This window comes from Solanum lycopersicum, chromosome 2 (assembly GCF_036512215.1).
Source record: "Solanum lycopersicum chromosome 2, SLM_r2.1".
NCBI lineage: Eukaryota > Viridiplantae > Streptophyta > Magnoliopsida > Solanales > Solanaceae > Solanum > Solanum lycopersicum.
The window spans coordinates 64604092-64615021 of NC_090801.1; the positions used below are offsets into that span (position 1 = coordinate 64604092).

The 10930-nt window shown below is 33.8% G+C and overlaps 1 protein-coding gene, 1 long non-coding RNA gene and 1 other non-coding gene across 3 annotated transcripts; 2 read left to right on the top strand and 1 right to left on the bottom strand.

Annotated features, from left to right (window-relative positions):
- LOC101256053 (uncharacterized) lies at positions 1 to 6364 on the bottom strand. The gene is made up of 2 exons (XR_011214917.1): positions 5954 to 6364; positions 1 to 727 (listed from the first exon to the last, which is right to left on the bottom strand). It is a non-coding gene; the product is annotated as an uncharacterized lncRNA (long non-coding RNA).
- A 1677-nt stretch (positions 6365 to 8041) lies between these two features.
- LOC101255752 (protein LIKE COV 3) lies at positions 8042 to 10135 on the top strand. The gene is made up of 6 exons (XM_004232349.5): positions 8042 to 8322; positions 8610 to 8662; positions 8767 to 8876; positions 9193 to 9360; positions 9432 to 9656; positions 9749 to 10135. The coding sequence occupies exons 1-6, from the start codon at positions 8170 to 8172 to the stop codon at positions 9853 to 9855; spliced, it is 816 nt and encodes a 271-aa protein (XP_004232397.1). The 5' UTR covers positions 8042 to 8169; the 3' UTR covers positions 9856 to 10135.
- Positions 10136 to 10658: 523 nt separating this feature from the next.
- TRNAE-UUC (transfer RNA glutamic acid (anticodon UUC)) lies at positions 10659 to 10730 on the top strand. The gene has a single exon. It is a non-coding gene; the product is annotated as a tRNA-Glu (tRNA).
- The last annotated feature ends 200 nt before the right edge of the window (positions 10731 to 10930 follow it).

The following is a 10930-nucleotide window of genomic DNA, read 5'->3' on the forward strand; positions in this document are numbered from 1 at the left end:
TTTAAGAATTAGCTTTCATTAAAACAATAGTACAACTCTTAAGTCATTCTCTTACATGACTCAACTTTTCTACACGGTTCAGTATAATATTCCTGAACCTAAGTCATTTCAACCGTGTTCAAAGACTATTATCTGATGATTTTGATCATTCAGATACTACGTGTTAATCTCTACATACACTTCAAAGTTTACTACAATCAGAGATGCTTGGAATTTATCCAGTACTGAGCATCTTTTTACCCACCAGGTTTAGTTTACAACAAAGCAAGAATTATTAAAATAGCTGAAACCTTGAGCTCTGGTTGTTCATTTCATAGGGAGCTAATTGATCGTCTAAATCCTGTTTCTTAATGAATGAGTCATCAAGAGTAATATGAAGGGTGTGTCCCATCTTTCACAGCAGAAGATTGGTCAGCCTATGTGACGAAGATCAAAGAACTGTATTACTACAATTGGAGAGCACTTTTGTGCAAAAGGTATTCCTTTCACTTAAACCACTGTTTGGTGCTTCCAGAAGTAGAAGGAAGTTCACATAGACAAAGGTAACTGTCTTACTTTCTTTCTTGCATGAGCCTGTCGTAACATTCTCAGACGCACTGGAAGGGTAATGGCAAGGCTTATAATGAGAAAGGAACTCCAGTAATGTCGTAAATAAAGGGCCACATATGATGATAATATAAGCACACCAAATAACAAGGCGCAGAATAAAGCAACTGCAACATCAGCCCTACATAAAAATTGAGACAATTACAAATTTGGAACACTATTAACAAATGCACAGGTCTCCCAAAACTGTTTAGATTATAAACTTGTGGAATGAAGATTGCATCATGTAAATATTATTCTAATGACAAGGCATAACTGAAGGTGCAAAACAGAGGGTAATTTAGTTTGAGTGTGTGAGTAGATTCAGATCTTGCGCATCCAAGCTCGTAAATATACGAGAAAAGAAATTTTCAAGTTACACATAACAGATGATGAGCTAATATACTACTACTAGCACTGCATCCATTTACAAGTGCAATTGCCTGACATACCATTAACAAAGGAGTTTGTCCCAATTTTATGACAACCATCCCTTTCACAACGTCCTAAAATGTTTGAGCCATTACACTAAAAATATTATACTATACAACTTTCAACAAGTTAAATTTTATCTCTCTAAAATAACTTCTTAAACTCTTTTAGTAGTTACTTCCACTACATCTAATATAACACAAATTGTAAACAAACATTTTAATTTTGTACCAAGTCAAACATTACTACGTAATATAGTATATGGAGGGAGTAACAAAAAGTTGTTTATAATATTTTATCAACATCTGATATTGTGATTCTAAAAATAATTAGTCTACTTTTATTGCCGTTTCAATGGTGTTCACTTTCTGCAATTCTAACGCCAAATTTAATTTTTACAGAATGAACCTGTAATATCATTCAGGACATCTACTCCTTTTACAGCTTACTCCTTGAGAACACATGAAATACGATATAAATTGTGATTGATGGAGCAACTAAATGTTCCTTTTACAAGTTCCACCACTATTAATATACAATACTCTCATAATCTTCCAGCAAAATTTTGTATCTGAAATAGTAATTTATCAAACTATTTCTCTTTAAATTTTTTCATTATGTATACTACAACTTTGTTTCTGGTGGATCCACTCAACACTTTTCAATACGTTTGCTTTTTCTATTTTCACCTTAAAAATACATTAATCATATCACAGTCCAAGATGTTTCCTCGACAGATATTAAGCATCTAGTATTTTCTCTTATAAGCGACCAAGTCAAACGGTACTCCACATTTGAAATGGAGAGAGCAGATGAAAGCAAGTCAAACTGAGAATAAGAGTAACTTACAAAATGCAATACTTATGCTCTAATATGCTAGATATGAGCCTTTAATGCTACATATCCATTCTTGTCATTCGGGAAAGAGGATTATGGTATTTGATGCACAAAGAGAATAAGTAAATCAGACAGGGGAAACATCTGATATTGGAGAATTAACGCAACATGCGAGATTGCAGCAGATACCTACCTAAATGATCTCGGAGAGGGACATTCTAGGAGATGAGGAGAGTAATTTTCATGCTAGGAGACCAACAATGAAGAAGAAAAGTGATATCTTGAAACAGAACCAACAAAGATCAACAAGGCAAATGAGTCAATCTTTTATAACAGAGATTATGCGTAAAAATAGTAAATGAAATCAAAGTGTTGATGAACCAGGACGGTTCAGATAAGAATGTCAAAGTAATAAGAATCTAGGGAACTTTTAGGTGTTTCACTTTCATGGGGATCAGTCAAGGAATTTCCAGGCATCCTATGGGAGTCAGACTAAGCAAATAATGATGCAATTTGAGAAGGGCCAGTAAAAAGATAGCAACTAAGTATAAGAAAATCACCTATAAAGAGAGAATGACACAGAAAAATCATCTATGATAGATGGAATGTAATGTCAGGTAACAAAGGAAAGGAGCTAACAGGGGGTTGTCTATTGGGGAAGAGATTATATCCAGATGAAGTTTTGTTTACCTTTTGTACGTGGGTATATATATAGATTGGATTTTGTTGATTTGCATTTGTTTGTGTGTTTAGATCGGAATTTGTCTGAAGTTGAATGGCAGTTGGTTGAGTATCTACGTAACATGTGTACTGGAGATATTGGTGCATCTGTGGCGTTCTCTAAATTATTCACATGCAAAACAAAAAAAGCAATTTCCAGCATACTTCTTTTTAAAATAATCGTGGTGTCCGAGCCTGCTTGCTTGTGCCTTAATTATTCCATTGGGCACCTGTTATCTCCCACCAGCATAGGTACCAGATAATTTTGCCTCAAAGGCTTAGGCAAATGGGAAGAAACCCCCAAGTCTTTTTATCTCCGCTAGGATTTGAACTTGAGACCTCATGGTTCTCTTCTCACTTCATTGACCACTAGGCAACACCTTGGGTGCAATTTCTGGCATAATGTTGATGAGTTATCCATAAACAGTAATCAGTTATTTGAAAATATGTGTATTACTCTGTACCATATTCCATTATACTGTTCAAGATACAACACATGATCCGTTGCAAAATTTAAGGAGGGATTTGTGTCCTGATTTGACAATTTTTAGAAAAAATTAGGAGTTTGATATTCTAAAATTACCAAATGTACACTCAAAATTATCGATGAGTGATGCTATAGCCTTACAGCTTCCCTCCAAGCCCATTCCAAAAAAAATAAAGAAAGAACTAAACATGGAAAGGCGAAAATATTAAGTATTTGACATGGAAGCTTAATTACATTAAATAACCAACATGAACACGATGCTATAGTGATATACTTATAGGAAATCTAAAGTTCTAGACAATCAGAAGATGAAGGTGCAGTGATTGACATTCACAGACGAAAAAAGGAGAGGTGATATTTCAATTCTACTCAATTGGGAGAACAAAAAGAGGTAAGATTAACCGAGGTTGTTCAAACAGACATAAGCCAACTAAACGGCATTTCAGTAACAATTAACCGAGGCTGTTCAAACAGGCATAGGTCAACTAATAGCATGGATATATGTGAGAAAAAAGGAAGCTTCAAAGAAGTGGTACTCAGAGGCAACAAGGGCTTCGAGGAATCTCAGAAAATAGAGAGGAAGACCTATCCAGGAAAGGTGGTCTGTATTTAAGGATGAGGTTTCTTCTCTCGGTAGAAGTAATGGATATTTGAAATATATGTAGAAAGAAATACAATGAGTTTCTATTGGTTCGGGAGCCAGAGCTTAGTAAATTTGCAAAAATAACTATGGCAATAAAACACTACAGAGAGAGATGGGGTTTTGATGGGTCAAGCTTTAAATGAAAAAGGTGTTTCAACTTGGCTTAAGTTGACAGAGGGGGAAAGTTCTGAAGAATTGAGATACTGAGAAGGCTAGGATGAAAGATGGACGGGTATTGGATAAATCATTAACACTCGTTAAGAACAACTCCCTCAGAGTAGGTTCAACTTAAAGGATTCTGGCAAGGTAAGAAAGGAGAGCAGTGACCAGAACTAGCAGAGAATATTATTCGCGGGGATGATCTACATCAATGAGAAGATGGGTGGAGCATTCTTCAGTGTAAGAGTATCTCTTTGCCTGTTCAAATATCTCTGAGATGGATGGAAGAGATGTGACCAAATGGGAAAGGATGAAAGAAAGCTGTGTGAAAGGAAACTGACAATCATTTACAGGTTCAAATAATCAAATTAGAACAAGTGCGACCATTCCTATTGATGCCGGTTAAGAATATAATTAAATAATAAAAGTATGCTCAATCTAACCACTTAAGCTTTTAAATGAGATGGTCACACACTTTAACGTGGTATCAGAGCAGGACTCATCTCACCAAATGTTGGGACCCCCAAAATCAAAATTGCCCACGCACCAAATGCTAAGCATGGGCATGAGGTTGGGTGATAAAGAATGACAAAAGTTCCACATTTGCGGTTAATAAGATAAGTGAATCCTTATAAGGCCTGGGCGATTCTCCTCCCTTAGAACTAGCTTTTGGGGTGTGAGTTAGGCTTAAGACCTAATTTAACAATGCCCAACAAACTAACAGGTTTCACATATTGGGCCAAAAACCGACATTCCTTTACCATATACCAAGCAGAATTATATGGACCAGAAAACAACAAGGATTAATTTATAAGATAGATTTATTCCATGAACTTCAGGTGATTAACCCACTAAAATTGAACTGACAAAAATTTTGGTGAATTCAGAAGCTTGAGTACCAGATCATGCAAAAATCATTTCCTCTTTATGGGGAGAAATCGTATTGGTGGAACTCATCACGTGGAGAGATCCATAAAGGAGAATAAGTCAGTAAACTACATTCAAGCTTTATGGTTGAAAACGGATCTGAGCAGCAGATGCTACTTGGTAATCAAGAAGATATTGGAAGAGCAGAGGTAGCACAGTTTTAAGGAAGGTGATCAGAATTTGGGTGACCACATCAGAAGAGAATGTCGCCACAATAAACTTAGTAAAGACCCAAGACTCCTCCTCCACCATAAAATAATTGCAAGATAAAAGAAAGACAAAAAGTTACTCTTTAATAACTTCAACAGATGGAGAAATATCTGGAGAGAATTGCCCCCTAGGGCTTTGATCTAGTTGTTAGTGTAATGCTGGTGTAGGTTATACATATGTCACAGGTTCGAACCTTGCCAAAAATAATAACTTGATAATTAAGTGGAGAATGATAAAAGAACAAACCCATTATTCACTGTGTTTCAAATTATGTATCATTGGTATGAGGATTATCTCAATTATCAAAAAAATCAGGATAGATCAGATTCTTATTTTGTAGAATGCCTTAGCAATTTGTACCCAAGGTGGCTTTCAGTCTAGCCAAAATCATTGCAGATCATAATTTTTTTGGAATTAGTGAGTCCATGTCCACTGCCTTTGCAATTCAAAGCTGGTTGGCTTTATGCCTCAGCAGACGCTTTGCCTTTGCAATTCAAAGCTGGTTGGCTTTACGCCTCAGCAGACGCTTTAGATTCATCGTTTGTATAAATTGAACTATGACATTCTAGTTGAACTGCTTAAATATCTATAACTGAAGTAGTTTACCAAATCACATATTCATAAATTCAAAATAATGCACACAAGGTGTAGCTTAGTTGTTAATGAAGTAAGTAAAAACCACGGTTAAATAACAAAAATAGCTCAGTGATTTCTACTCATCGGACTACAAACATGCCAAAATTCCTGCTGGTGGCAGGTAATGCGAACAATTAAATATCACAAAATCAGTTTTTTTTTGTACAAATAGCTCAGGTATACACAAATAAATTGAACTAAATAAAAAAAAAAAGCATAAAAGTCTAAACAGAAACTTCTCCCTGCTAAATTTGTTAAACTTGATATTACTATGTGCAGGGATAAATACATTTACAGAGAGAAATATGGAGACGTACCAGTTGGAGAGATAAAGCTTTGGTGAAAAGAAAGTAAGAGGAGGGCACTTGTGTTGAGATCGGATCTGATAATCTCTGAGCTGCTCAACCAGTTTAGACCTTGTTATCATGTTAACCAAAACGATCGAAAACCTGATTCTCCGATCTCAATTAATTTTTGCCTTCAATACCAATTGCAAATTCAGAAGCAACGAACTACACCTAGGTATTGGTAGATTAGCAATTGAAGAAACGATCCCTCCGAATAAGCTGTTACACTGGTCCAACGCAAAAGGAAAACGAAGAAGAAAATGCTAAACTGAGAGGGATTCGCATGACCCCAGTACACAGTTAGACGAAATAAGATAGAAGATTTTTTTAATACAGTATGCTATTTTATTAAGAGAAACAAATTACAAAATGAAAAATATCAACTTACATATATTTATCTTTAATATTATATATTATCTTATTAAATAATGATTTTGAATTAGTTTTTAAGTCAAATTATTACTTCATGAGAAAATATATTTATCTTTAATATTATATACATTATAAAATACAAATATATATAAGCAAAGAAGTAAGTGAGTAAGGCGAGAGACAAGCAAGTAAGTTAATTTTGAATTAGTTTTTAAGTCAAATTATTACTTCATGAGAAAATATATTTGTCTTTAATATTATATACATTATAAAATACAAATATATATAAGGAAAGAAGCAAGTGAGTAAGGCGAGAGATAAGCAAGTAAGCAAGTAAGCAAGAAAGTTAACATATATAATTTAATAATTATAAAAAATTTGATTAATATTTTATGGTGTAATTTTTTTATCTTTTTAATATTCAAAAAATACAGTTTATGCTACTATTTAGATAATCTTTGAATATCTATTTTTTTTTGTGCGTTTAAAATATCAAATTAATATAATTTAATTTAATTTTAAAATATAGCAAATTTACTTTTCAAAAGACGCAACATGAACCAAATGAGTATTAGATAAAATATATGTACTTTAAATACAGAAATATTTTGAAATACAAATATATAGTAAGAAAGGTGAGCGAGATAGAAGAAAGATGAGCGGAAAAGTTAGTATATCGCAAATATATGTGAATCATATTTTAGTATCGTGTATTTAGAAATCTAGAATAAATTATATTTAATTTTGACCCGTATGAATCCAATATTGCAAAATAAATATGATAGATAAAATAATCAGAAAATTGTATATAATGATAAACTAATAATCAAATTAATTGCTATAAACACCCTTTGATTTAATTGTGTCCATAGCAAACTGTTTGTCAGTCGCCTCTGTCCCTCAAACTCTTGCTCGCTTCCTCTCACTTTTATACAAACATAAATGTATAAAATCTGCTTCTATTTGGATAAAGTGAGAGAAAATTGTATAAATACATATATTTTTGTTCCCCCTCTCCTCTCTCCCATATCTCGCTTGCCACCCTCGCCTATCTCGCTTATACAAACAGAAACGAAATGTATAAATTGTGTTTCTGTTTGTATAAAGCAAGAGAAAATTGTATAGATACATGCAAATACATATATTTTCGTCATATACACTTATAATAATACAATAAAAATACTCTCCTGCCCAGTTTCTTTTGTCTTTCTCTCTTTCTCGTTTTATACAAATTCAAATTGTATATAATTTCTCTCTTTCTCATTTTATACAAACTCAAATTGTATATAATCGTTCAATACACTTATAATTATACAATTCGTTTTATACAATTTTTTGCCAAATCTCTTTCTCTTTCTCGTTTTATACAATTCGCTTCAATTGTATATGTATATCGAATTATACATTTATATGTTTGCTATGGAATACAATTATACAAACTTTGTTATAACATACAAATATAAATTTTATGTTTGATGTATATGAAAGTTGCCCTTAAATAATTCCAAAAACTAAGACGGAGGCATAAACCAGTGAAATGCATATTATATGCTCATTAAATTAAGATACCATGATACATTCGCAAAATATGTTAAATGGAGCCTCGTGCTACTAAATAAGAGAATTTATGTGTTATTAAACTCACATAAGAAAATTTTATACATTTTAGGACACAAACTTTTAAATGATGTATTTCTTTGTTCGGAGAAAAAGGGGTAGGCTGAGCAGGAGAAAGCAATTGGTCATTGAATCAACTGCCGAGGAGTCTGTTGAGCATATTCATTTTTGGGGAAGAAGAAGGAGGGAGATCTATAATGGCGACGCCAAGAGCAGATAGGGAATTAGAGCTTCTCATACCAATGGGAGGCGTTGAGAATATTAATGCTAGTCACTCCAAATCTTCTTCTCCTTCTCATTCCCCTAAGATTCCATCTTCTTCTAGGTCTCATCACTCTTCTGGCAAAGAGGTTTCTCTCTATCATTCATACGCCATTTTGTTATCATCAATCTGATCCGTTACATTTCTCATTATATTTTCTATGGGTTAATCTGAAGCTTATTAGACTATATATAACATGAATCCTGTATTTGCCTTGACGTACTTGTATCAAATGTGCGCTTATTATTTCATGAAAATTCTCCATAAAAAATTGCGCAAAATCACAGTGATTACTTATATACTGAATTTCTATCCGGAAATCAGTCCAGGTAACATAGAGCTTGAATTGTGATGAATTTTTATCTGTCTATGCAGGCATTTAGCAAAGTTATTCGTAGCTGGACTTGGAAAAAGTTCATCAGCGGATGGTTAGTTTTGTATTGTTCAGAAATCTGTTCCTCCTGTTGTTATGCAGTGCTTTTCTCTTTGCTGAATGGTTTATTTGCATGAATGTTCTATAATTGTTTTGCAGTGTCATCTTATTTCCCATAGCCATAACTTTTTACATCACCTGGTGGTTCATTCATTTTGTGGATGCCTTCTTTTCCCCGATCTATAACCACCTTGGAATCAATGTATTTGGTTAGTACCTACGATCTTTATGTATTCATCTATTTAACTGTACAAAAACTGATGAAGATTAAGATTAAGATGGTTTTAAGTGTTGAATGACTGTGTGCGCGCGCCTCTCATTTTATGTATGCATACCGATACGTCTCTCCAATTTGAGTGCCTGTATTCTATATTACCATATTTAATTTGAGTATGTGGATGCTCTTCTGAGAAATGTCTACATGAAGTACTTTCAGTATCTGGTCTTTCTTTTGAGCATGAAAAGATTTATTGCTGTTGTTAAATGCACATTACATTTATGGTTAGTGTTCATATTAATTCACAGGCCTTGGATTTGTTACCTCCATGACTTTCATCTTCTTCGTTGGGGTGTTCATGTCCTCATGGTTAGGTGCATCTCTTCTTAGTTTAGGAGAGTGGTTCATAAAAAAAATGCCCCTCATGAGCTACATCTACTCTGCCTCCAAGCAAATTAGCTCAGCAATTTCACCAGGTATTCTACCAAAATTTGAAATTATGTTTGAACATTCCAAATACTAAACAGAATGTAGCAATTGTTTCCAGATAAAACTTCACATGCCTTCAAAGAAGTGGCCATAATAAGGCATCCGCGTCTTGGTGAATATGCATTTGGTTTTATCACTTCAACAGTCATACTTCACAAGCATTCAGGTGCAGAGGAACTCTGCTGTGTTTATGTGCCAACTAATCACCTCTATCTTGGAGATATCTTTCTTGTGAATTCTAAAGACGTTATGAGGCCCAATCTCTCTGTTCGAGAGGGTATAGGTAAGAGTCTAAATTCGAGCTTTTTGACAAACTAACTTTGCAGTTTTTACCTTCATCTCTTTTTAACGACGTTTAAATTTCAAACTATGTAGAAATTGTAATCTCCGGGGGCATGGCTGTACCAAAAGTACTGAACATACAGGAAGAGCAATCTATTTTATCTCCGAGAGTTGGAAAATTTGCAGTACCACAAGTTTGATTACTCAACCATTTAAACAAGAAACCAAGGAAAAGATACTGCTCGACGAGTAAACTGGACATACAGACGTAGAAATGAGGGTTAATAATGCATGGATAGAGGCTCTTACAAGAAAATATCTCCAATCTTTCTCCTCTTATCTTTGTGATTTTTTGGTACATTTATCTGATTTTAGTACAACAATATTGAACAAACAAGATTTTGTCAAATGAGCTCAAGTTAGAAACTGAGCTCAACTCATACCTATACAGATTGGAACAAGGAGGCTGCCTCTGATATATTTTTTCCCCTCTCTTCTCAACAACTTGCATATATTTCTTTTTGGATGAGAACAAGTACAATATTATGTTATAGAGGAGCATGTAAATAATCTAAGATTGGTATGGGTCATTTGTAAGTTCATGAAACCAAGGAATTTTTCCTTGCCAGATCTGTCAGGCCCATTGTCTTTTGTCTACTACATTCAGTTGTGTCATCTCTTCCCTGCTTCCTTTAAAAAAGCAAGTTTGAAGCATTTTAACTAGAACTAAGTTTTATGCAGGGAATAATATTCATACAATTAGATTAATTAAAAGGTAAATACATGTTTGATAACATACAATTATAAGTAATAAAAGGTTAAAGTACACTAAATGTGTAAAAATTCATTCAATTTCCATGTATGATTCTTTTTAAATTTATTTCAAATGAAGTACAACTTAAAATGCGGTCATTTCCGCACAGATTTTGAGGGGTCCAAAAAGTCAGGCCCTGGTGACAGTCTCTTAGATTTTTATTTTTCTTTGAAACTATAGACACATACATCCGTTATCGTCCAGCGGTTAGGATATCTGGCTTTCACCCAGGAGACCCGGGTTCGATTCCCGGTAACGGAATTCTTTTTCTGCCCCATGTCCAACTTAAATCGTACTGCCTTCAATAGACTTCGTAAATGAGTGGATAACATTTACTATAAAAAAAAAAAGAAGAAAATATTTTTCTCTTGATAAGCTAAACTGAGAAATCATACGAGAAGGAAAATATTTTACTAGATAATCAAAATTAGAGAATATTCAAAGCTTATAAAATACACTCT

Coding starts and splice junctions, on each gene's coding strand:
- LOC101255752 (XM_004232349.5), top strand. CDS start 8,170: ATGGCGACGCCAAGAGCAGATAGGGAATTAGAGCTTCTCATACCAATG. Junction 8,323..8,609: donor ATCACTCTTCTGGCAAAGAG/GTTTCTCTCTAT, acceptor CTGTCTATGCAG/GCATTTAGCAAAGTTATTCG. Junction 9,657..9,748: donor CTCTGTTCGAGAGGGTATAG/GTAAGAGTCTAA, acceptor CAAACTATGTAG/AAATTGTAATCTCCGGGGGC.